Source organism: Linepithema humile, chromosome 6 (assembly GCF_040581485.1).
Source record: "Linepithema humile isolate Giens D197 chromosome 6, Lhum_UNIL_v1.0, whole genome shotgun sequence".
In the NCBI taxonomy this organism is placed as follows: domain Eukaryota; kingdom Metazoa; phylum Arthropoda; class Insecta; order Hymenoptera; family Formicidae; genus Linepithema; species Linepithema humile.
The window spans coordinates 32,177-58,327 of NC_090133.1; the positions used below are offsets into that span (position 1 = coordinate 32,177).

Here is a 26,151-nt window from a genome sequence, read left to right on the forward strand (position 1 = left end):
AAGTCCCGTCGACCTCGTCCTCATGGAGTCAATTTGGTCCGCCGTTTCCTTGATTTTGATGTATAACTGGGGGGCATGTTCCAGTTCCAAGCCGGCCATTTCTTGATCAATCTTTTTCCTGCTGTCAACGGAGTAACGTATAGCGTATCTATCTTCTTCAGTTTCCTCGTCTTTAGGAGAGCCACGCTTCCTTCTTTTCCTACTCGCAGTGGTAGTAGTAGCTTTAATTTTCCCCTTTTTTTGGTTCATAGAAGCAGAGGAGCCATCAGACACGGTCATTTCCTCCGCCTCAGAATAATCCGTCCTACAGTAGGAGGCAGGACCACGAATGTCTTCATCATCTGAGGCGATCACCACCGTCTCCATAACCCTGGAGGGTCCGGCTTCACCTTCACCTCCGGTAGTCCTCCCATGCCTTCCTATCGGTACCAATGTGATAGGGACACCCAGCTTTTCCACACTGACGATAGCCGGTTGACTTTCCACGCTCGCCATAGACGCGGAGGCCAGCCCTTTGCATGATGACGACCCGTGGGGAACAGGGACGATATCCCCCACGTGCCGGTTCTCGGTATCCGACCCCGAGACGGTTTGATCCTTTTTTTCGCTCATAATCATATAGAGTAGCTTGGTTTTATTGACAAGAGTTTCCCTCTCTTGTGAGACTTATGATAATGTTTATTTATACACAGCATTCATTTATTGTCCCAACTATTTATATTAATAGATAAAATGAAGGCGGTGTTCAATAGAATTCAGATCCCACTGAAATAGTACTCATTTAATTCAATGCGAGTATCTCACTCCCAAGTTCACACATAGTTTCATTATCAATCTTTATATCACTATATGTTCCACTAAATTCTTATTATTACACATACACATTAATCAATTTATAGATCAAAGTCAAAGTCAATACAAAATAGTCAAAATAACGTTAACTATCACCTTATTTGTATGTTTCAGAAGTCAGCTAATCAACAATGTAAAATCACACGGAAAGAATAAACGGCAAGGTAAGTATATTTATAGCTCATTAATTTTTCTTTATTATTTCAGGTCTATCCGCAACTTCACCATAGAAGAGCCAAACACTATCACCGATTATTCAGGTAATCCTTATAATGAGTTTGAGTTAATGTTCATCAATAAAAATAATCAACTTGGCTCCCCTCTCTAAAGTATCCCTTACTCTATAGATCCATTTAATATAGTATTATTATTCCGTTTCTTATAATATATATATCTCAGTTCCCCGTATACGTATAAGTATATGTGAGAAAAGCAGTAATATCACTCTAACAGTTATAGCTCAATTTATGTTGATGCAATAGTTATCTCACTCCAGAATTCAGAACTTAATATCTGTATATAATCCGAACAGTACAATCATTCAATTATAAATCCTTAGCTAATCACTTACTTGAATGTTTCAGATGCCAGTCATACAGCAGTGAGATTTCAGCATAAAGAAATAAATGTCACAGTAAATATAAATTTTATTATATAATTGAATATGATAATAATTCATTAGTTGTTTTATATTATATTATATTTCATGACTATACACAACTTCACAGCAGAAAATAAACACCATATTGAGCCACCAAATATTCAGGAGACCCTCACCTTGAATTTACTAACATTCATCATAAAACAGTTTAAAATTATATGATTCCTTGATCAGGATTTAATTCATACTTGATATCAGTATAATAATAATAATCAGTATCTCTTCAGATCAGCCCTTCTGTCTATATAAATCAAACAGATTGATCTCATTTTATTATTATTCTTCAAACAAAATAAACACTCATTTAGATGTTTCAGATGCCGGCATTCACCAGTGCGAGATTTGACACTTAGAGAACGTCAGATAAGTATAATTTATTTGAATATATTTATTTATTTATTTATTTATAGCTCACTAGTTGTTCTTTTATTACAGGACTATCCACAATTCCACAAAGACGCCATTCACATCCATCAATTGTTCAAATGACCCTTAAATGTGTTTATAATATACATCAATAAATAGTTTAATAAGCTTGCCTCCAAATAAATTCTTTTTACTTAAACTACAAGTCCAACCCACAAATTACATTTATCACAATATGTCTCTCGGTTTAACATACAATATTAATGGAGATACTACGATCTAAATAAAGCAACTTATCACTGTGAACTATCATATCCTTATTATATCAAGCAATTTGAGCCTTATTACGACTTTAATCGAGTACTTAATTCATATAGTAAAGTAATTATCACTATTTATATCCTTAATTATTACCAGAATAGTAGTTTCTCGGTATTAATATTGTCCACCCTTCAATAACTTGAAATTAAGAGTATTCAGACAAGGTAGTATGCCTTTCTATTCTCAAAGATTAAATTCGATGGATAAGATCCCCCCAAGAAGGAATCCAAATACATTCAGCATACATTACACATATAATGGCCGCACAAAACTTATATATTACCGGTTCAAACTTAATCTTATATCTAAATCATAAAATTTATTCTATTTAAGGTAAATCAAGAAGTTAGATTAAATTAAATTAAATTAAATCAAGATAACCGGATAGACCAGGCTAAATCATTGGTGTTGTCATTATCTTCCAGTTCTTTGCTTCGAAACATGTAAAAATACATTAAACACGAGCAGGAACACAAAGTCTTACTAAATAGGTGTGTCTCAAGGGACACACAGGCACAACACAGCTCCCGGTAATCCAGTGCATACACGTATATTCCAAGTCCATAACAGAATTTTCAATACACGGATTCCTTATAACACTTTCCATAACCAATGAGAGGTGGTAGGGTGTTATTTCCAATCCAGTCTTATTCCCATATAATATCAAACATCCAGATACGTAGCAGCCAACCGTCATATATATGATTCCAAATCTTTTCCTTAACAGAGTATCCGTTAATGTCCAAATCCAATTGACATATAAGATCTTATGCAGTTTTCCCATATAACATAGTTCATAATAGGTTAACCTGCAAAAAGTCAAAGTTAATAATCCATATACACACATACACATTAATCAATTTATAGATCAAAGTCAATACAAAATAGTCAAAATAACATTGTTCTTAGCATGATAAGAAAACTGGTATCTCGCGTAAACAATGGCAACGACTGTTCATCACCGTCCGACGCATACAAGCATGCATTATGTGTCTATGTACACATAAGCATGCAGGATGACGCTTCTCGCACTGAGTAACGAACATCGTACCACTCCTCGCATTCGACACCCGAAAGAACAGTTTAAAATGCTCAATAGTCATTACACAAACCCAATTTCAACACAGACATAAATAGCATAACCGTTCCACATAGTTGACACACTGCAATCATGGTGAGCCATAGAGATGCAACCATATAGATGGGCAATCTCAATGACCCTTGCACAAAAGTCACTAGATTATGCAGATAATATCAAGCAATATTAAATCATATAATTAATGATTAATGATTAATGATGATGATTCAACAGCTGTGCCATATGTACAGGTATATCATAACCTCCAAATAGGACTCATGTATTACATGTACGGAATTAAAATTACAAAATTAAAGGCCTGCGGAGAGTGATTATAACACCAATTTCTCAACAATTCAAGGAAACTCCCACAGAAACCTTTAAACAATTAATAAACGTAAGATTCAGTTGCAAGTACATCTGCAGTCACTCACTATGTTATCATTACACCTTACTAAGGCTTATTATCACAATTATCTAAACAACATTCAATGGTTAGTGCAAAGCACTAAATATTCCATCAATTCTATTCAATATTATTCCATAATTGTCTAAGGATTTTAAGTGTCTGTATTATGTGCACAAGTGCACTGTAACCTCAAAACCGGACACGGCTCATACACGGAGTCGAAAAAATTAGAGGTCTGCACAGATTGCACATAAGATCAACTTCACGATAATCCATATTATCCTATAAACAATTGTCATTCATAATGTTCATTGCAAATAATATTGCAAGTCACTCACTGTATTAGTATATCTCATAAGCAAAGTAGATATAAGTATAAATAAATTTATCAAAATACATTTCAATTGTTAGTGTAAAATGCTAGAGTACTAAATGTTCACTCGTTGTTGTTTCACTGTTAATTATTGTTATTCAAGAGTTTATAACGTTAACCGGTATTAAAGGGTTAAGCCCCACAGAACCTAACCTAACCTAACCTAACCTAACCTTTTTTTTTTTTTTTTTTTTTTTTTTTTTATTGGTTTGGGGCCCGACAAGTCGGAGCCCCTGGGGGTGGGGAAATCTTCTAAAGACCCCCCTCCGCGTGCAATGTGCAGTCCTAATGACCGCACTGCGGAAGGGGAGTGTGGGATTCACCACCCAGCGGAACTTTGCTGCGGTGGTGCCTACCCACTAAAACCCCACCCCCATTAAACGCTTATCGTCTCCTGCCATTAAGTGGGAGAGGGCTGGGTATCGCCAGTGGCATCCGTCCAGACTCTCCCTGGCATGCCGTTGTTTGGCTCCGCAATTCTCCCCCCCTTTTGAGAGGGGGGGTAGGAGGTTGCCCTCCTCCGTCTTTCAATTGTCTTCTTCTTGGGGGCTGAGGGGGAAGGGACAGGTGCCCAAAAGGGGCCCAATCTTCCCTCCCCCCTCTCCCCCTGACCCACTCCGCGAGACGACAATCTAGTTAATAGACCGCCGTCCCGCGGGGGGCCTATCTTCTTTGGGGAGGAGAGGGGTATAAAGTCCCTCTCTCCCCCAAGGGTCCACCCGGCCTGGCCCTAACGGGGTCAGGCCTTCGGAGACCTCCCTCTGCGCAGCAGTCTGCTGCCAATCCCCCTACTCCCGGGAACCTCTGCGTCCCCGACACCAGTCAGGGAGCACAACTGCCCACGGAAGAGGGGGTTGTCCTGCTTGGCCATTAGGGCCTTAAGGTCCCTTTCCCTAGTGGGTGGGGGCCATTCTGGGCGGGGGAATCGAGTGCAAAGCATTCGACTCCCTTCCGCTCTATTTTGCACCGAGGTCTGCAGGTCCACCTCCCCCCAGTTTATACCTTGGGGACAGGCCTCGGTGCATACCGTCTTCAGGGCAATGAGTTCCCTAAGTTTTCTCAGGAAACCCACCGCCCTTTTACGGAGCTCTGTGGGGCCAGTTGGTGGGCCTCGAAAGAGGAACTGGAGGATTACTCCTCTTTCCTCCTCCAGATTGGCACCCCACAGGTCCGGCCTATGAGTCTTTGGAAGACTCATTTCCCTTAGGATGCCTTCGCAGGCATCCATCATTCCTAGGGAGTTCTCGTGGAAGCACATTACCTCCACTTCGAACTCCCTAAAGAAGTCGGTCTGCAGGGGATCCCACGAGCCGCCACTCGGCAATGCGGGTCCCGCATCCTCCTCCTTCCTCTTCTTTGGAGGTGGGGACTTTGTCCTCACCTCTTTCTCCGCAGGTGAAGGCTTCAGGGGAGTTTCCTCCTCCTTCTCCTTCACCTGTATCTCCAGGGGTGGGGAGTTAATCCCCACCACTTCCTCAACCACCATCCCCATTATCGGGACTGGTGGGGGGGAAGGATTAGCCTCCCCCTCATCATCCGTTACCACTCCCGCCACTGGGGGTGGTAGGGGGGGACGAGTCCCCCCCTTCTCCTCAACCTCCATTACTGGAGGCGATAGGGAGGGACAGGTCCCCCCCTCCTCCTCAACCTCCATTGCTGAAGGTGATGGGGGGGGACAAGCCCCCCCTTCCTTCTCAACTCCCACTGCGGGAGGCAGCAGGGGGGGGACAATCCCCCCACATCTGGTCCACCTCGAACAGGTTCCAGGGGGGGATCTGTCCCCCCCTTTCCCCTCTTCTTCCTTCTTCTTCGTCTCCCCCTAGGGGGGACGATCGGGCAGGTGCGGCCACCAATCCGGTGGGCCGCATCCTTGCCCGCTTCCTTGCAAGCCGGGCAGCTCGCCCTCCTCTGCGAGCATACCCGGGCTTGATGGCCGGCACCCCCGCAGTGGAGGCAGCAATTGCTGCGATCCACCGCTAAGGGGCACCGCCATTTTTCGTGCCCCCTGAGGAGGCACTTAAAACATCTAGGAGGGGGAGTGACCTCCCCTCCCTTTTCCACCTTTTTTTCGGGCATAAGCCCTTCCCTCCTCTGGGTCTGCGTCCCAACGCTACGTACGTTGGGAGCAGACCCTTTCCTCGCTATAGAGGAATAGGAGGGTAGTCCCCCCTTTCCTCCGGGGCATTTGCCCCCACTGTTGGGCGCTTGCGCGCTGCGTCCTCGGATCTCCTCGAGGAGGGTGAGGAGAACCCGTATTGTTCTGAGGGCCTCGGCCCACAGATCGCCTTCCGCGGTAGCTCGTTCGTCCAGGGCGCCCGCGTGGCACGCCCTGGATGGCCCGTCGCACGATGACGACGAGGGGGGCACCGGGACCGGATACCCCCCGCGCCGGCCCCTGGGGGTCCGAATCCCCTGGGGCGGTAAGGTCGTCCTCTTCGTCGTCATTGTGTTTATCATAGTTGTTATTTGTTAACAGAGTTGTCTTCTCCGGGTTTTTTATCGTGGTTTTCCTTCCACTAGGACGGTTGCCTACCAAGGTTGACGAGCCCGTCCTGCCCGGGTTTTTTAATCGGAGTTCTTCCTTCTCCTAAGGCATGCTCTTAGCCCCTTGCTTCACCCCAATCCATCCTGGGACCAGCGTCCCGATCCGGAAAGGGAGATCATCAGCGTGGTCTACCCCAATCCATCCTGGGGCCGAAGCCCCGATCCGGAAAGGGAGATCATCGACCAGGGGAGCCCTGGCACCACGACAAGGTGGCACGCCATCGCCAGGGAACCTAACCTAACCTAACCTAACCTAACCTAACCTTTTTTTTTTTTTTTTTTTTTTTTCTGGGAGGGGCAAGCCCCTCCCCGGGGGTGGGGAATCTTCTAAAAGACACCCTCTGGCGTGCAATGGGAAAATCCCTGCCAGAGGGTAGTGTTGGATTCGTCCGGAGGAGTGGTCTGCGACACCACTGCTCCCCCGGACGCCTACCAACTAAACCCCACCCCCGTTGATGTGCCATCAGCAGTCATATGGGGGGAGGCTGGGAACCGCAAACGCATACATCCAGCCATCCCCCCTGACGAGCCGGTTTCCCGGCACACAAAATCATGGGGAGAACATAAGTTCTCCCCCCCCCTCTGCGCTGCTCCACTCCGGGCCGGGGCCCGGCGGCCCACTCTGCGGGCGGCCCGCGTCCCTATGCCGCGCCATAACCGCCCGCAGGGGACCAGAATCTTTGGGTCGGTCGCAACGGCCGACCCGTTGGTCTCACTCCCAGGCCCGTACGATGCCCGACCTAGATCGGGCCGGGCCTGGGGGGACCTAATAGTTAGTGGCTCACACTTCCTCCGGGCTTTGTGGTGGGAGCGCCTAGGCACATATTCCCACCGTCCGGAGGAGGGAGCCCACACCGAGAATCGAGCGGTGATGTGGGGCAGGGGCACGCCCCTACCCCTCTCTCGCTCAGCTCCTGTGTTGGGGGGCTCATTGCCCCCCCCAAAACCTTTGGTGGCTCACTCTTCCTCCGGCGGGAGGCGTAAAGCGCCTTAACCCGCCCTCCGGAGGAGGGAGCCCACTCCTCACATGGAGCGGTGGTGAGGGGCAGGGGCTAGCCCCCACCCCCCACCCCTTCGCTCTTTTCCTAAATCGGGGGGCATAATGCCCCCTTTAAACTCGCCAGTAGGGGTGAGAAGAGGGCAGGCCCTCATCCCCCCCAACCTCCTCAAGGCGGGCGGGGTTTTGTCCCCGTCCTGTCCTCCATTACGTGGCAAGGGGGGGGCCGACCGCCCGTCCGCCACCCCGCCCCCCCAGGCCGGGCCCCCCATTCTAGCTCCAGCCCCGTCTCACCCCGGGGCCGCACGTGGGGCTCCACCGGGTTTACCGGAACCGTCGCACAGGCCGCGCGTTGGGCTCCAGGACCCAAACGACGATCCCCCGGCGAGCACATCCCACTTCCCGGGGGGCGGGAGCCCCTGCTGCGAGGAGCCGAGGATGGGGGGCCGGGGCAGCAGCACCGCGGCAGTCCCCCCCGCCACTCTCCACGAGAGGGGGGGTCATTGATTGCACCCCCCTCTTTACTCCTCTAAAGCGAACGCAGGAGGGGTGAGGTACCGGGAAAAGGGCATATCCCCTAATCCCCCCACCCCTCTGCATCCTTCCTCCCCTCACCGCCCTTATTTTCCCCCACTATTGGGGGGGGTGGTGCTGCCGTCGCCGGGGACTGTCCTGGAGTCGCCGGGCATTGTTCCCGCGACTCCACCTCCGCGAGAGGAGGGTTGGTGGGCGGGAGAAGGGGGGGACCCCCCCTCCTTCTTAACTCTCGCCCCCCCCCTCTCGATCCTCCCTCCCCCTCCACTTTCCCCCGATCCTGGGGAAGGGGAGCCACTTGCCGCTTTTGGAGGCGGCCGCAGGGGCACCGGTTCATATCCCGGCGGCATTAACTCCGCCGTGATTCCCCAGTGCGGAAATGCCTGGGCCGTCTCCGCGGCCCATCTCTTTAGCACTCCGGTCCCCTCCCTATTGTTGGGACCGGAGTACCACACATCCACTACGGGGTCCACCCATCCCGGGTTTAGACGCCCCTGGTTGATGTGGTCGGCGTCGAGGCCAGCCTCGCCCCACATCCACCGCAACCTCTTCCGGAACTCCCGAAAGGATGGAGGGGGGCACTCCGCCCCCCCCCCCGATCCGGAACTCCCCCTCCTTTTTCCCCTCCACCGGAAGATGACAACTCTGGGGACGGTGCAGTCCTCACAGTCACACCGCTCCCCATGTGCATCCCCCGGCGGTGGGCCACCTTCATCCTGGGGGGAGGCGACCCCTACATCCTTCGCCTCCACCCCCATTTTCCCTCCTCTGTTAGAGGGTGGGCATTTACCCTCCCTCCCGGCCTCTCCCTTCGGCCCCTCACTCCTCCCCACAGTCCCCTCCTTCCGGAAGGGTTGGGCGGGGCTGTTACCCCCCTCCTCCCTTCCCTCCTTGGGGAGGGGAGGGGTGGGAGGAGCGGCCCCATCTATTCTCCTCACCACCGGGACCAGCTCCATCCCCCCCCTCCTCAGGTCCTCTGCCCGAATTGGGAGGGGCCCCGAGCTCCCCCCATCAGGCTGACCCTTTCCCTCCTTCCCCGGGGTGGGGATGGGACCCCGGCCTCTCTTGGCCCCCCCACCCCCAGCCCCGGCTTCCATCCTCCGTGCAGGGGTGGGGCAGAGCGGAGGGCCCCCAGTGGCCCCTTTCTCCCCATCCCCTGTCTCCTCCCTTACCACCACCCCGCCACCCTCCCCCTCCTGAGAGGGTTGAGGGGGCTGGGGGGGGCCAGTACGTCCGTCCCCCCTTCCCTTCTTGGGGAGGGGAGGGGTGGGAGGAGTAATCCCGTGAACTTGCTTCACAGGGACCTCCCCCCCCGGTCCTTCTGCCTGCATTTGGGGGGGCCCAGAGCTCTCCCCCACAGGCAGGTCCCTTCCCTCCTTTCCCGGGGCGGAGATGGGGCCCCGGTCTTTCCTGGCCCTCCCACCTCCAGCCCCGGCTACCTCCATCCTTCTCACAGGGGTGGGGCAGAGTGGGAGGTTCTTAGTAACCCCCCTCCCCCCATCCCCCGCCACCTCCTTTACGGATGAGGGAATCGGCTTCTCCCCGGCCTCCTTCGCCGGAGCGCCCCAGGGGACCGTCCCCCACCCGTCATCCACCTCCATTGCCTGGGGTGGGTCGGGAGAGAGGGCGACAACGGGGATAGGACCATCCCCCCCCCTCCCCCCGCCCCCCAGGGCTTTATCCTCCTTATCTCCCCCCATTGGGGGCACCGCGGGGGGTACGACGGTTTTCCCCCCTCGGTTTCCTCCAATCAGGGGCACAGATGAGGGGGCTGGTCTCCCCCTCGCCCCTCTTCCTCCCCTTTTCCTTCGTCCCACTCTAGGTGGGACGACCGGGCAGCTGCGGCCACCTATTCGGTGGGCCGCACTCCTGCCCTCCTCCGCACAGGCCGGGCAGCTCGCCTTACGTTGCGAGCATGCCCGGGCCATGTGCTCGGCGCCCCCGCAGTGGAGGCAGCAACCGCTGCGCTCCACCGCTGAGGGGCACCTCCACCTTTCGTGCCCCCTACGGAGGCACTTGAAACATCGGGGGGGGAGGGTGGAGTCACCCTTCCCCCCTTTTTCCTCCTGACGGGCGGACTGCGGCCCCCCCTTCCTCCATGTCTGTGTCCAGGCATCAATTTTGCCTGGCACGGACACCCCCACCGTTTTGGAGGAGGGGGGCTTAGCACCCCTCCCTCCGGGATTTCCACCCCCTCCTTGCAGCACATCTGCGCGCCCTCCGCGGATCTCCTCGATCACCACGAGGAGAATCCGCAATATTCTGTAGGCCTCCGCCCACATTTCTCCATCCGCGGTAGCCATGTAGTTCAGGGCGCCCGCGTGGCACGCCCTGAACAGCCCGTCGAATGATGACGACAGGGGGGGCACCGGGACTGGATACCCCCCTCGCCGGCCTCTGGGGGTCCGACTCCCCTGAGGCGGTAAAAAAGTCCTCTCTGTCGTCATTATTTTTATCATAAATTGTAATTTTTTAACAGAGTTTTCTTCTCCGGGTTTTTTATCGTGGTTTTCCTTCCACTAGGACGGTTGTCGACCAGAACTATCGAGCCCGTCCTGCCCGGGTCTTTTTATAGAGGTTGTTCCACCCTCGTAGCCCGCGTATGCAACAGTGCATACACCGGCCCCCGGCCCCAGACTTGGGGTTACGGTATGCTGCGACTTATGTACTGTGGGGTTGCGCAACTCACCCACAGGGATCGTTCGGACCACACATTTTTAACGTCTCTGTGGTCATTCAGCCTTCGGCACGATACCTTCCACCTTGGCTTGAGACACCATCCTTGTCGTCCCGGACTCAACACACAAATCGGCGCGCACGCCTCACGGACCCCCAAAAAGCGACTGGCCCGCTCGGCGCACGCAACCGACCAGCCGGAGGGAGAACCCCCCCCGCCCACCCGCCCGCATGAAGCCCGACATGCGGCGGCTCACGCGCGGCGGCACGCCCCGAAAGCGCGCCCCCGGAAGGAGCTCCGTTCCAGCAATGGAATGCGGATTCCCCCGAGGAACGCGTCCCGGCACGGCCGCCGACACCCTCACCACCACATGCCAGCCCTTTAACGGACCAAAGGCCCCCACCCAGGCGGGCGTGAATGGGAATGAATGGATGTATGTGTGAGGTATGAATGTGAGAGTGTATGATTGTGGATGAGTGTGTGTATGTGTGTATGCAAGGCGGGAAGTGGCAACCCACGCATCACCTCGATGCGCAGGTGCCCCCCGCCGATGCATGCATGACCCCCGACTTCCGAGCATCTTCGCAGCAGCGAAGGCGCCCAGAGAGTACGGGGGCCAAGTGTGTGCGTGTGCGTAAATGTGTGTAAATATGGGCATGAAGCACGGGGAGGGACGACCCCCGGCCGAGCATGCAAAGTCCGGGAACGACTGGGGGAATAGCTTACGCACCTCCCCCCCATCCACCCACGGTTTGATATCGGAGTTTTCCTTCTCCTAGGCCGACTGCCCACACAGGGCTAACGAGCTCGGCCTGCCCGGGTCTTTTTATAGAGGTTTTACCACCCTCGCGGCCCGTCCTAGCAAAGCTAGCACCGGCCCCCGGCCCCATTAACTGGGGTTACGGTGTGAGTCGCCACGCCCCCCCACGTGCCATGGGGGGCTCGACCGTTATGCCGAAACATCGGCGTGCTAACGAGGCTGGTCAGGCCCCGGATTTTTTCTCGAGGTTTACTCCTCTATCCCGGTGGAGTGAATAACACTCCTAACGGATCCGGGCCTCCGGGCGATTGAAGTCAGGGCCGCCAACCCCTACCGGCGAATCGGGCAAACACCCTTGGGAGGTCGCCGGACCCCCTTTCCCCCTTTTGGGGAAGTGTGTGTTCCCACTATCCCCGCAGAGGGAAACGCGCGCTCTTAGCACCCGCGCCACCAGCGACCAAGTGGCACGGGTGAGCCCCCTCACCACGTCAAGGTGGCGCACGACGAGGGGGAACCTAACCTAACCTTTTTTTTTTTTTTTTTTTTTTTTTTCTGGGAGGGGCAAGCCCCTCCCCGGGGGTGGGGAATCTTCTAAAAGACACCCTCTGGCGTGCAATGGGAAAATCCCTGCCAGAGGGTAGTGTTGGATTCGTCCGGAGGAGTGGTCTGCGACACCACTGCTCCCCCGGACGCCTACCAACTAAACCCCACCCCCGTTGATGTGCCGTCAGCAGTCATATGGGGGGAGGCTGGGAACCGCAAACGCATACATCCAGCCATCCCCCCTGACGAGCCGGTTTCCCGGCACACAAAATCATGGGGAGAACATAAGTTCTCCCCCCCCTCTGCGCTGCTCCACTCCGGGCCGGGGCCCGGCGGCCCACTCTGCGGGCGGCCCGCGTCCCTATGCCGCGCCATAACCGCCCGCAGGGGACCAGAATCTTTGGGTCGGTCGCAACGGCCGACCCGTTGGTCTCACTCCCAGGCCCGTGTAATGCCCGACCTGGGTCAGGCCGGGCCTGGGGGGACCTAGGCCATATACAGCTCACCTCCTCCGGACTTGTGAGCGGGAGGCGTCAAACGCGTAGCTCCCGCAGTCCGGGGAGGGAGCCCACTCCACAAATGGGGCGATGTTGTGGGGCAGGGGCACGCCCCCACCCCTCCCACGCCCGACTTCTGTGCTGGGGGGGCTCAGTGCCCCCCCTGAAACCTTTTCTGGCTCGCACATCCTCCGAATCTGAGGCGGGGGGCGCAAGGCGCCCTATCCCGCCCTCCGAAGGAGGGAGCCCACTCCTCAGATGGAGCGATGGTAAGGGGCAGGGGCAAGCCCCCACCCCCCCCTCGCTCTTCTCCTCGATTGGGGGGCATAATGCCCCCCTTTAAACTCACCAGTGGGGAAGGATAGGGCAAGCCCTCATCCCCCCCACCCTCCTCAAAGCGGGCGGGGTTTGGTCCCCGCCCCGTCGTCCATTGTGTGGCAAGGGGAGGGCCGACGGCCCGTCCGCCACCCCGCCCCCCCCGGCCGGGCCCCCCATTCTAGCCCCAGCCCCGCCCCATCCCGGGGTCGCACGTGGGGCTCCACCGGGTTTACCGGAACCGTCGCACGCCTTCTAACGACGGTCCCCCGGCGAGCACATCCCACTTCCCGGGGGGCGGGAGCCCCTGCTGCGAGGAGCCGAGGATGGGGGGCCGGGGCAGCAGCACCACGGCAGTCCCCCCCGCCACTCTCCACGAGAGGGGGGGTCGTTAGTTGCCCCCCCCCTCTTTACTCCTCTAAAGCGAACGCAAGAGGGGTGAGGTACCGGGAAAAGGGCATAACCCCTAATCCACCCACCCCTCTGCATCCTTCCTCCCCTCACCACCCTTGTTTTCCCCCACTATTGGGGGGGGGTGCTGCCGTCGCCGGGGACTGTCCTCGAGTCGCCGGGCGTTGTTCCCGCGACTCCACCTCCATGAGAGGAGGGTTGGTGGGCGGGAGAAGGGGGGGATCCCCCCTCCTCCTTAACTCTCGCCCCCCCCCTCTCGATCCTCCCTCCCCCTCCACTTTCCCCCGATCCTGGGGAAGGGGAGCCACTTACCGCTTTTGGAGGCGGCCGCAGGGGCACCGGTTCGTATCCCGGCGGCATTAATTTCGCCGTGAGTCCCCAGTGCGGAAATGCCTGGGCCGTCTCCGTGACCCATCTCTTTAGCACTCCGGTCCCCTCCCCATTGTTGGGACCGGAGTACCACACGTCCACCATGGGGTCCACCCATCCCGGGTTTAGACGTCCCAGGTTGATGTGGTCGGCGTCGAGGCCAGCCTCGCCCCACATCCGCCGCAACCTCTTGCGGAACTCCCGGAAGGATGGAGGGGGGCACTCCGCCCCCCCCCCCGGTCCGGAACTCCCCCTCCTTTTTCCCCTCCACCGGAAGATGACAACTCTGGGGACGGTACACTCCCCGCAGTCACACCGCTCCCCATGTGCATCCTCCGGCGGTGGGCCATCTTCATCCTGGGGGGAGGCGACCCCTACATCCTTCGCCTCCACCCCCATTTTCCCTCCTCTGTTGGAGGGTGGGCAATTACCCTCCCTCCCGGCCTCTCCCTTCGGGCCCTCACTCCTCCCCGCAGTCCCCTCCCTCCGGAGGGGTTGGGTGGGGCTGCTACCCCCCTCCTTCTCTCCCCTCCCAGGAAGGGCAGGGGTGGGAGGAGCGGCCCAGTGTATCCTCCTCACCACCGGGACCAGCTCCATCCCCCCCCTCCTCAAGTCCTCTGCCCGAATTGGGGGGGGCCTCGAGCTCCCCCCATCAGGCCGACCCTTTCCCTCCTTCCCCGGGGTGGGGATGGGACCCAGGCCTCTCTTGGCCCCACCACCCCCAACCCCGGCTTCCATCTTCCGTGCAGGGGTGGGGCAGAGCGGAGGGCCCCCAGTGGCCCCCTTCTCCCCAACCCCTGTCTCCTCCCTTACCACCACCCCACCACCCTCCCCCCCCTGAGGGGGTTGAGGGGGTTGGGGGGGGCCAGTACGTCCGCCCCCCCTTCCCTTCTTGGGGAGGGGAGGGGTGGGAGGAGTAATCCCGTGAACTTGCTTCACAGGGACCTCCCCCCCCGGTCCTTCTGCCTGCATTTGGGGGGGCCCAGAGCTCTCCCCCACAGGCAGGTCCCTTCCCTCCTTTCCCGGGGCGGAGATGGGGCCCAGGTCTTTCCTGACCCTCCCACCTCCAGCCCCGGCTACCTCCATCCTTCTCACAGGGGTGGGGCAGAGTGGGAGGCTCTCAGTAACCCCCCTCCCCCCATCCCCCGCCACCTCCTTTACGGGTGAGGGAATCGGCTTCTCCCCGGCCTCCTTCGCCGGAGCGCCCCAGGGGACCGTCCCCCACCCGTCATCCGCCTCCATTGCCTGGGGTGAATCGGGAGAGAGGGCGACAACGGGGATAGGAACATCCCCCCCCCTCCCCCCGCCCCCCAGGGCTTTATCCTCCTTATCTCCCCCCATTGGGGGCACCGCGGGGGGTACGACGGTTTTCCCCCCTCGGTTTCCTCCAATCAGGGGCACAGATGAGGGGGCTGGTCTCCCCCTCGCCCCTCTTCCTCCCCTTTTCCTTCGTCCCACTCTAGGTGGGACGACCGGGCAGCTGCGGCCACCTATTCGGTGGGCCGCACTCCTGCCCTCCTCCGCACAGGCCGGGCAGCTCGCCTTACGTTGCGAGCATGCCCGGGCCATGTGCTCGGCGCCCCCGCAGTGGAGGCAGCTGCCGCTACGCTCCACCGCTGAGGGGCACCTCCACCTTTCGTGCCCCCTCCGCAGGCACTTAAAGCATCGAGGGGGGAGGGTGGGATCACCTTTCCCCCCTTTTTCCTCCTGACGGGCGGGCCGTAGTCCCCCATTCCTCCGTGTCTGCGTCCAGGCCTCGGATTTGCCTGGCGCAGACACCCTCTCTGTTTTGGAGGCCGGAGGCATGACACCTCCCCCTCCGGAGAATCCCCCCTCTTCCCTATGCACATTGGTGCGTCCTCGACGGATCTCCTCGATTACGACGAGGAGATCCCTTAGAAGCCTGTGGGCTTTCTCCCACAGGTAACCCTCCGCGGTAGCCATCAGATCCAGGGCGCCCGCGTGGCACGCCCTGGATAGCTCGTCGCACGATGACGACAGGGGGGCACCGAGCCGGTATACCCCCCTCGCCGGCCCCTGGGGGTCCGAATCCCCTGAGGCGGTAAACGTGTTCCTCCTGTCGTCATAGTTTTTCCATAGTTGTGTTTTGTTAACAGAGTTGTCATCTCCGGGTTTTTTATCGTGGTTTTCCTTCCACTAGGACGGTTGTCGACCAGAACTATCGAGCCCGTCCTGCCCGGGTCTTTTTATAGAGGTTGTTCCACCCTCGTAGCCCGCGTATGCAACAGTGCATACACCGGCCCCCGGCCCCAAACTTGGGGTTACGGTATGCTGCGACTTATGTACTGTGGGGTTGCGCAACTCACCCACAGGGATCGTTCGGACCACACATTTTTAACGTCTCTGTGGTCATTCAGCCTTCGGCACGATACCTTCCACCTTGGCTTGAGACACCATCCTTGTCGTCCCGGACTCAACACACAAATCGGCGCGCACGCCTCACGGACCCCCAAAAAGCGACTGGCCCGCTCGGCGCACGCAACCGACCAGCCGGAGGGAGAACCCCCCCCGCCCACCCGCCCGCATGAAGCCCGACATGCGGCGGCTCACGCGCGGCGGCACGCCCCGAAAGCGCGCCCCCGGAAGGAGCTCCGTTCCAGCAATGGAATGCGGATTCCCCCGAGGAACGCGTCCCGACGCGGCCGCCGCCACCCTCACCACCACATGCCGGCCCGTAAACGGACCACAGGTCCCCACCCGGGCGGGCGTGAATGAGCATGAATGAAAGTGTATGTGTGCGCGTGTGATGTATGCGTGTGCATGATTAATGAATGAATGTGTGTGTATATGCAGGACGGGAAACGGCATCCCACGCATCGCTGATGCTACAATGCGTGGGCGCCCCCCGCCGAATGCATGCGTGGCCCCCGACTTCCGAGCAGCTTCGCATCAGCGAAGGCGCCCAGACAGTACGGGGGCCAAGTGTGTGCGTGTGATGTATGTGTGCGTGAATGAATGCGAGGCACGGGGAGGGACCAACCTAACCTAACCTAACCTAACCTAACCTAACCTAACCTTTTTTTTTTTTTGTTGTTTCGAGGACCTGACGGTCACCCGTCAGGCCCCCTCGAGGGTGGAAATCTTCAAAAGACTCCTCCCGTCGTGCAAGGGCTGAGAATTGCTACCCCTCAGCCTGACGGGAGGGAGTGTCGGATTCACCGCTCACCCTGACTAGTCAGGAATGAACGGTGCCTACCGACTAAAACCACCCCCGCGAAAGCCACATGCGCCGGCGTGATCAGGGGGAGACCAAGGTATTTACGAACTAGCGCATTCCATCTCGATCTCCCCCCTATGCTGGTCCTGGTGTCAGGATCTTGATCCCTTTAAATGAAGTCCGGTTGTGGTCCAGACTGCCTTAACCCCGCTACCACCTTCGCGGGCCTTATGAGGGCCCTAGAATTGAGGTGGGCCTAACCTAGTTAGGCTGAGACCCCCTCACCTCCTTTCTAGTTTCCAGGGGAGGATGATTGCAGGCTGGAGCCAGTCCTCTTCCTCCTCTTCTTCCCATCCTTGAGTGTCGGCAGAACCCCACCAACTCCATCCTCATTTCTGAGGGCAGAATACGGGGACGCTGGGGCCGCACACTTCTCCTCACTGACGCATACACTGTCCCTCCGTGGAGGGATTGGGGGACACATCACACCTCCCGATTTGTGGCCCGAAGGACGTCCACTAAGGGCGCACAAAGGGCAGTGCGGCTTCGCCCCACATCTCCCCGCTGTATGGCCCTCCATGCCACAGCGGTAACAGCACCGGGCCCGGTCCACGCTGGAGGGGCACCACTGCTGAAGATGGCCTCTGCCCAGGCATTTGAAGCACTGGGCTTCCCTACTCCTAAGGAGCTGGACTTCCACTGGGACCCATCCAATCTTCAATTGTCCCGACTCCGCCAGCTTATCCGCCACGTCCTCGGGGCATTGGGCCCAGACCGTGGTGAGGCCCCATCGTCCCACGGTGCGGGTCTCCCCAACCCTTATATCGTCCGCACTGCAGCCCCCCTCACGGGAGATTGCGTCGACGATCTCCCTTCGTGAGATCGGGTTCTCCAATCCAACGAGTCGGATATTACTCCTCCCCGAAAGACTGGAGACCCTAACTCCTCCCGGCAGGTCCCTTACAACCTCGCGGATCCTGTGAGCCAGGACTACCGCCTTCTCTCTGGAGTCCTTTCCGTGGACCTCCAAGAGGGTTCCTCCTTTCCTTGTCTTCCTCGTAGTGAGGGACTCTATACCCAGATCCATGGGTTGGATATTTTCCTTCGCCCGCTTCATAATTTCCGCGTAATTACCCACAGGAGAGAATATCTCCACCGCAGGGTTACGCAGGTTCCTCCTCACTTTCCCATCGCTGGGTGAGCCACAAGATTGGACATCCGGCTTCTCCCTTACCTTGGTGGTGGAAGTAGGAGGGGTTAAAGGAGGCTTACGTGGCCCCTTATCCCTCTTTCTTCCATCTCCCTTCACCACCTTGGACCACATTGTGGGCGGTTCTACCTCCGAAGAAGGGAGGTCGGGCCTTCCGCCTAGCGAGTCCAGTCCCGCTAAGTCCTCATCTTCCCTCCTGGGAGAGAGGGGGATTTGCGGGACTCCTATCCTAGTCTTATTCCTATCTGTCCTTTTTCCTGTCCTTTTCCCTGTCGTATCTTCATCCCGCGTCGAGAAAGGAGCGGTTCGTCCGCCCATCTCAAGACGCACGATGCGATCCTCCATCCTTTTCAGGGAGTCAATCACTGAGGCCAATAGTGAATTGACCCCCTTGGTCATCCTCATTTCCTCATCCTCTCCACTATTCATGGAATGGTGTGGAACATCCTCCTTTTTCATGTCAGCCGTGGGGTCTGACAATGGGTCGGACTTGTCCGAATCAGCGTACCCATCAGAGGAATCCTCTGCTGACATACCCAATGTCGGAGGGACGAGATTTTCCACAGGGGAAGACTCTAATCTCCGACACCTTTCCCGTAGAGAGCGGATCTCAATGTCCGCCTCCATAAGCTTCCTTGCCAGGGACTCCTTAAGAGCCCTTTGTGCCGCATTTTCCTCCTCAAGGGCATCAACCCGATTCTTCCAGAACTCCAAATTCTCCCGTCCAGTTGGCCTATCCGGTTCAGATGGAGACAAACCAGAGAGGTCCCCGGGCGGTGAGTCCTTCACTGAAAATGATGTGGCAACCTCATCTCCATCCCTCCCATCCTTATAATCAAGGGAGACCCCACTATTCCCCCCAGACCGGATGAGTAGGTCCTCCACCCCTCGTGGAATACACTCGAGGCTTCTGAAGACAAAAGGTATGCCCCTGTCCCTTAAGTACTTACTTGCCCTTTTAATACTTTCTCTTTCTTTCAGGTCCCCAGCGAGCAAATGGTCACTCACCAACAGGACAACACACATATTCAGGTAAGTATAACTAACCTTCTTCTTTTCAGGAACCGTACCTAAGAACCACTTTTCAATAATGGACCATGCCCTGGTAATAGTATTTACCAAATCATCCCTCGAAATGTGGAGCGTGCCCTCTCCAACCAAAACATAGTCTGACTTTACATAGTCCCAAGCCCTATCTAGGTTGCATATGCAATTCCCTTTCCCACACTTTACTCTATCTGCGATAAAGCAGAGAGTCCAGAATAAATCCGACACGAATTCCCGGCATTCCGGTCGAAGACGCACCAATCCGTCCGCATAAGTGTACAGTGCACGCACTGAACCGATCACCATATTAACTACAGGGCTCGGCGAACACCCTGCAGTTAGCCCGACGTACGATGACGACGAGGCAGAGGCCGGGACAGGACCTCCACCCCGCCGGTCTCTGGGGGTCCGAATCCCCTGAGACGGTAAACCAGTTCCTAAATTCGTTGCCATTCCCATAAACGAAAAACTTGGTTTGTTGACAGTGTGTCCTTCACCGGATTTTATATCGGAGTTTTTCCTCTCCTAGACCGACTGCCCTCCCTGGGCTTACGAGCTCGGTCTACCCGGGTCTTTTTATAGAGGTTTTACCACCCTCGCAGCCCGTGATGCGCCGCCACACGCAATCACCGGCCCCCGGCCCCACAAACTGGGGTTACGGTATGGGACGCTATCGCCCCCCTCGTGCAATGGGGGCTCGACCGTTATGCCGGAGCACCGGCGTGCTAACGAGGCTGGTCAGGCCCCGGCTTTTTTCTCGAGGTAATGCTCCTCTATCCTGGGGGTGTGTTTTAAATAAACACACCTATCGAGTCCAGGCACCCGGGCGATTGAAGTCAGGGCCGCCAACCCCTTCCGGCTAATCGGGACAAGTCCCTTGAGGGGTAGCCGGACCCCCGTTCCCTCCTAAGAAGGAACTGTGCGCTCTTAGCACCGCAGAAACACCTTTTCAGGTATTCCCACGGTGAGCCCTCTCACCACGACAAGGTGGCGCACAACGAGAGGGAACCTAACCTAACCTAACCTTTTTTTTTTTTTTTTTGTTGGTTTGGGGCCCGACAAGGCGACAGCCAAGCCGGAACCCCCAGGGGTGGGGAAATCTTCGATAAGACGCCCCTCCGCGTGCAATGTGTGACCCTAGTGGTCACACTGCGGAAGGGGAGTGTGGGATTCGTCACCCGTCGTGATACGGAGTGACGCCTACCCACTAAAACCCCACCCCTGTTCCTTGGCACTACTTTGCCATTAAGTGGGAAGGGGCTGGGAACCGCGTTCGCATTACATCCAGACCCCTTCCCTGGCTAGCCCTGTTAGGGGCACTACTGTTTTCCCTAGAGGGGAAAGTTGGGAGGCATTGACCTCCCCTCCTCTTGTTATTTTTTCCCCTGGGGGTTGAGTGGAGATGGGACAGGTGCCAAAAGGGTCCAATCTTCCCATCACACATTCTCCCCCTGACCTACTCCGTGAAATTTCAGCCTATTGGGGCTGTCCTTCCACGGAGGGCCTCTCTATTGCCTTCCGCTTCGCCGAGTCTCCATCTTTGGCTAGGCGGGGGGCAGTAGAAGGGTTACTACCCTCCTCCACCCCTTCATCGTCCTCCTCTCTTGCCCTTTTGAACCCTGGCGTCGGTCCCGCAGGTTCCGATTCCATCTGGGTCGTAGGGGTTCTGTCCTCCACTGCGCTGTCCCTACCTGGGGCAGACCGCTGTGGCTCTGACTCCTCTATGACTGCTAGGGAAGCCGTCTCTTCAGCGGGGGGGGGAGGCCCATTTCTGGGATCCCCTCCACCTCTAAGCGCGGCTTCCCTGTCCTCTTCCTCTTCCGTCCTTGTGGGCGGTGGCGGTTTTCTACGGGGCGGGATTAGTGGACACTCCTCTGTGCCCGCTCTGTGATCCGCCTTCTTCCCTTTTGGGGCGCAGATTGGGCAGTGCGCCTTGGCCTTACACTGCGCCACTTTGTGCCCCTCACTTCCACAATTGAGGCAGCAATTTGTCCTGTCCACAGCCGACGGACAGTACTGCCGAACGTGCCCGCGGGCATGGCAACGATAGCAGCGGGATGGTTTGCTCGCTTGCAATTCCACCTTAAAGGAGGCCCACCCCGCTTTTATCTTGCCCACTTCCGCTGCCTTGATAGCGGCTTTGTCCGGTCCCTGGACCCAGATGTTCATAGTGCCCCTCTTAGGTGGTGGGCGCCATGGTCCTACGTTAATTTCGGTGGGGGAGCAACCCCCCACCTTTGCTATCGCATCTCGGATTTCCTCGGGCATCACAGACACCGCGCTCCCCGTCAGTCGGAGGCCGAGTCTATGAGACGGCCGCGTAATCCTGACGTTTTCGTTGCCTTCAAAAACACCTTGCATTACAGTCGCAAGGCGTGAGGCTCGCGCCTCCGACTCCTCCCTTTTTCCTCCCGGGAGTTCCAGGAGTAAACCTCCAGTGAAGGCACGCTTCTGCCTAATTTCCGTGATGTCCAGCTCATCCAGCGAGATCTCCTTTCTCGCTTCCTTCAGCACCTCCGAGTAGGAGCCTGGCTCCTTCACGGAGATGTGAATTGCCGCACATCTCGGCATCCTCCTTTTGGCTCGCCTGATTGTGGCGGCGCGCTCCTTCTTCTTATCCTCCTCTTTCCTCTGAGAGGGAGGGGTGATAGCAGGCTGGGAAGCCCTCGTCCGGTTGCCAACGGATTGGCTGGCCGTCACCTCGGCCCAGGTGGGCCCTGTGGGGGGATTCTGTGGGCCTGAGCTCACAGGTTCCCTCGCTGGCTCGCCAGGGCCCGTGTCGGTGCTGGTCTGTTGTGCCCGAGTGGGGGTAGACGGAGGGGGGGACATCCCCCCCACCTCTCCCCTTAGGGGCTTTCCTGTCCTCTTAGAAGGGGGTGCCTTCACTAAGGGGGCCTTTTTGGAGGCGACCTTCTTGGTCCCTTTCCTCTTTCTAGTTCCCTTTGTCACCCTGCTGCCGGCAGCAGGGATGGCAAAGGGAGCGGATTGATTGATCCGTGTCTTCTCCGCCTGGATCTCCAGTGCCTCCATACGTTGATTGAGGCCCATTAGGGCCTCGTGTATGCCCTTTAGGGACATCTCAACGGAGACTGGAGGCAGGGCAGGGGAGTCCGGCCTCTCCACCTCCATATCAAAGCCCTGTGGGTTAGTCCCCTCTTCCACGACTATGTCCGGGGGTAGGGGTGAGCCCCCCCTAGTGGGAGGGACCAGTTCCCTCTCTCCGAGTGGGCGCGCCCTCTCTCCCGCCCTGATGTCCGCTATCTCACTATTCCTCTGTTTTAGAGTTCTCTTGAGCTTATTGAGTTCTACCTTGAGGTCTATAATTTCCCTTTCCGCATTGATACACTTGGTTTTCCACATGCCTGGATCCCCAGTGTTTATCGCCCTTCCCGCTAGGGTCTTCAGCGCTTGGCGCATGACGAAAACTCCCATTTTCAGTCTGCCGCTCTGTTGCCCTCTAATATTTTTAGAGCACTGTCTAATCCTCTCTATGGTGAGGAGTTCCCGGTCAAACTTTTTATAAAGTTCCTCCGTGGAACCCCTCTCCATTTTCTCTATTTTGCCCACTGCTACCCGTTTTTGTGGGCCAGTAAAGGCTGGGGGGACAATCTCCTCCTCTCTGCCTTCTTCTTCAGAATTCGAGCAAACATCTCTGTCTTGCTCCATCCTGATCTCATCGTGACTGATGAATGGGCCCGAACCATCAGCACACGGCCTGCCTTGGGCCCTATAGGCCCAGGAGAACCGCTCGCTCCAGTTCGCCCCCTTTCCTTTGGGGATTTTCTTGGATGCACCACTCACGTTCGATGATGGTGCGCCACCTAATGCTGTCTCTTCCTCTTCGGAGGAAAGGAGACAATCCTCGAAATCCACCGCAGGTGGGGGTAATCCCTCCACCCGGGTAGAAGGCCCTGGTTGTGGGGCCACATCTTCCAGCGGTATAGGAGTGGTCACATCGATCTCCTCCTCTTCCATGGTGGTGGGTTCTGGAGAAGGGGGGGGAGAGGCTATCCCCCTTCCCCCCTCTTCCAGCTCCTCCTCCTCCGAGGATGATGTGGCCTGGGTAAAGGGCCTAATCCTCTTCCTTATCCCAGCCTTTTCCTTGCTCTTTGCCATCCCCTTCCTGTCTGTCCTGGTGACTGGCTTTCCTCCTCCTTTAAGCCCTGTGGCTGGAGGAAGACTCTGGTCTTCCTTATTCCTCCAGATGTCGGTGGTGCCCGGCACCCATGGGCAACCCGCTTCGTTTAGCCATATATGGGCTTTCCTGTCCTCATCTTCTGGTACGTGCTCCTCCTCCAGGAGCTCCACCACAGAGAGGAAGAGTTCCCCTGCGAATACCAGTGGTATTGCTTCCAGCTGAATGTTGGGCTGGGCGTACTCTGCAGCCATTTTAGCTACCACTCCTTTCATCTTCTCATTACCCCTCCACTCGGCGATGAAGTAGAACGCATCCAGGATGCCTTCCCTCACTTCAACCAAAGATCCTCCAAATGGGGAATCCTCATCCCATTTCCCGTCCCGATGTAGGAGTGTTTTGGCATCTTTTTCCAGTCTCACTTCATCTCCCGCGTGGTATGCTAAAAAGGCCAGGACCCGGGCGAGACTCCAGATGAGTTCTCTCAGGTTCTTCTTCCCCCATAGATCAGGGGGGCTCAGGGCCACCTCATAAGTAGCATGCCTCGCTATGTCCAGGATCCTTGCCATCCTTTCTTTCTTCGCGGTAGTATCTTCCGCCGTTGCGCCCGCGGTGCACGCAACGGTTGGCCCTTCGTACGATGACGACGTACTGGGAGCAGGGACAATACCCCCAGATACGCCGGCCTCCGGGATCCGAAGCCCATCGGCAGTCTCCAATCTCTTTTCTTCCATGAAGAATCCATAAAATGTAATTTTTTAACGAAGTTGTCTTCTTCGGGTTATTTATCGTGGCTTTCCTTCCACTAGGACGGTTGTCGACCAAGACTGTCGAGCCCGTCCTGCCCGGATCTTTTTATAGAGGTTTTGTCTCCCTCGCGGCCCGTGCAAGCTCAATGCAAGCACCGGCCCCCGGCCCCAGTAAATTGGGGTTACGGTTTACCACCCTAGCATTAATGCCAGGGTGTCCTCCCTCTGTCGCCCCCCTTCACGCCCGCGTACTCGAGGACCACGTCCCCGAGCCGTTTGAGCGGAGAGGGGGAGCCACCCTTGTGGGACACCGCTTTCCCCCCATGCCAGACGGCATGTCCTAAAAAGAACATCCGCCCGAGACACAGAGGGAACCGGCACCCACATCCACCCCTTTAGACAGGGCCACCGAAGTGACCCCACCAAAGACCCGTCCCGCCGGAGCAGCAGCCCCGGCCAAGACAGGCCTCCACCACGGGGGGAGCACCCCCCTGGCCAGCCGCCCCACTGGGCTAACGAGCCTGGCCGCCCGTGCATGGAGGGGAGATAGAAATCTCCCCCTAACGGTGCCATGCCACCGGGGGTTTGAAGTCAGAGTCCCCGTCTCCTACCAGCGATTGGGACAAGTCCCTAAGGAGTCGCTGGGCTCCAACCTAACCTAACCTTTTTTTTTTTTTTTTTTTTTTTTTTATTGGTTTGGGGCCCGACAAGTCGGAGCCCCTGGGGGTGGGGAAATCTTCTAAAGACCCCCCTCCGCGTGCAATGTGCAGTCCTAATGACCGCACTGCGGAAGGGGAGTGTGGGATTCACCACCCAGCGGAACTTTGCTGCGGTGGTGCCTACCCACTAAAACCCCACCCCCATTAAACGCTTATCGTCTCCTGCCATTAAGTGGGAGAGGGCTGGGTATCGCCAGTGGCATCCTTCCAGACTCTCCCTGGCATGCCGTTGTTTGGCTCCGCAATTCTCCCCCCCTTTGGGGAGGGGGGGTAGGAGGTTGCTCTCCTCCGTCTTTCGATTGTCTTCTTCTTGGGGGCTGAGGGGGAAGGGACAGGTGCCCAAGAGGGGCCCAATCTTCCTTCCCCCCTCTCCCCCTCTGACCCTCCTCACAGAGTTTAACCCTATATAGGTTATTACTCCGTGGGGGGCCTCTCTTCTACCCGCTTCTCCACTACCTTCACCTTGGTAGGGCGGGTGGGGGTGCTTGGTGCAGGTCTTTCCTCTCCCTCCTCCCCCTCTGTTACTCTTGCTCTCTTTTGTCCCGGAGTTGGGCCGCGTGGCTCAACCTCCATTGGGACTGTCTGAGGCTTTTCCGCCTCAACGCTGCCCCTAACTGGGACAGACGGTGTAGGCTCTGGATCCCTCTCCAAGGGGGGAGTTGTCCTTTCAGCAGGGGGGTGGGCCCGTGATTGGGCTCCCCTCTACCTCCAGGTACAACTCCCCTTTCCTCCCTAGTAAGTTTTTTAGGTGGCTTCCAGCGGGGGGGAACTGGAGGACAGAGCTCCGCTCCCGCCCTATGGTTTGCCACCTTACCCCTTTTAGCACAGATTGGGCAGTGCGCAGGGACCTTGCACTGCGCCATCTTGTGTTCCTTCTCCCCGCAGTTCATGCAGCAGTCCGTCCTATCCTCATTGGACGGACAGCTCTGCCGCATGTGGCCACGGGCATGGCATCGGTAGCAGCGGGCTGGCCTACTTTTCAGCAAAACCACCTGGAAGGCGGTCCAGCCCGCTTTAATCCTACCCGCCTCTGCCGCTTTAACCACGGCTCTATCTGGACCCTGGGCCCAGATTGACCTTTTGCCCCTTATCAAGGGGTTCCAGGGTCCCAACTTAAACTCTTTTGGGGAACATTCCCCCACCTCCGCCAGGGCCTCCCGGATTTCTTCCGGGGTGACCGACTCCATGATCCCGGTTAGCCGTAGATCGAGTCGGCGCGACGGCCTCCTGATCGCAATGCTATCGGTATCACCAACAGCGATGCGGATCTCAGAGGCTAAGTATGAGGCTTTAGCCTCGGCATCCTCCCCCTTTCCTGGGATTTCCAGAAGAGCCCCCCCCCGAAGCTGGATTTCATCCGTAATTGGGTGATCCCCAGTTGTTCGAGGGAGATGCTCTCCTGCGCC

At 56.6% G+C, this 26,151-nt stretch overlaps 1 protein-coding gene and 1 long non-coding RNA gene across 2 annotated transcripts; both read right to left on the minus strand.

Annotated features, from left to right (window-relative positions):
* Nucleotides 1–1,534: 1,534 nt before the first annotated feature.
* Nucleotides 1,535–4,201, minus strand: LOC137000484 (uncharacterized). Its single transcript, XR_010890712.1, has 2 exons — nt 3,313–4,201; nt 1,535–3,009 (listed from the first exon to the last, which is right to left on the minus strand). It is a non-coding gene; the product is annotated as an uncharacterized lncRNA (long non-coding RNA).
* Nucleotides 4,202–4,234: 33 nt separating this feature from the next.
* On the minus strand, nt 4,235–24,664 carry LOC137000479 (uncharacterized). Its single transcript, XM_067357070.1, has 2 exons — nt 20,157–24,664; nt 4,235–6,837 (listed from the first exon to the last, which is right to left on the minus strand). The coding sequence occupies exon 1, from the start codon at nt 24,009–24,011 to the stop codon at nt 20,619–20,621; it is 3,393 nt and encodes a 1,130-aa protein (XP_067213171.1). The 5' UTR covers nt 24,012–24,664; the 3' UTR covers nt 4,235–6,837; nt 20,157–20,618.
* Nucleotides 24,665–26,151: the final 1,487 nt, after the last annotated feature.

What these genes read in the sequence shown, in the direction of transcription:
- LOC137000479 (XM_067357070.1), bottom strand. Translation starts at nt 24,011, where the DNA reads ATGGAAGAAAAGAGATTGGAGACTGCCGATGGGCTTCGGATCCCGGAG.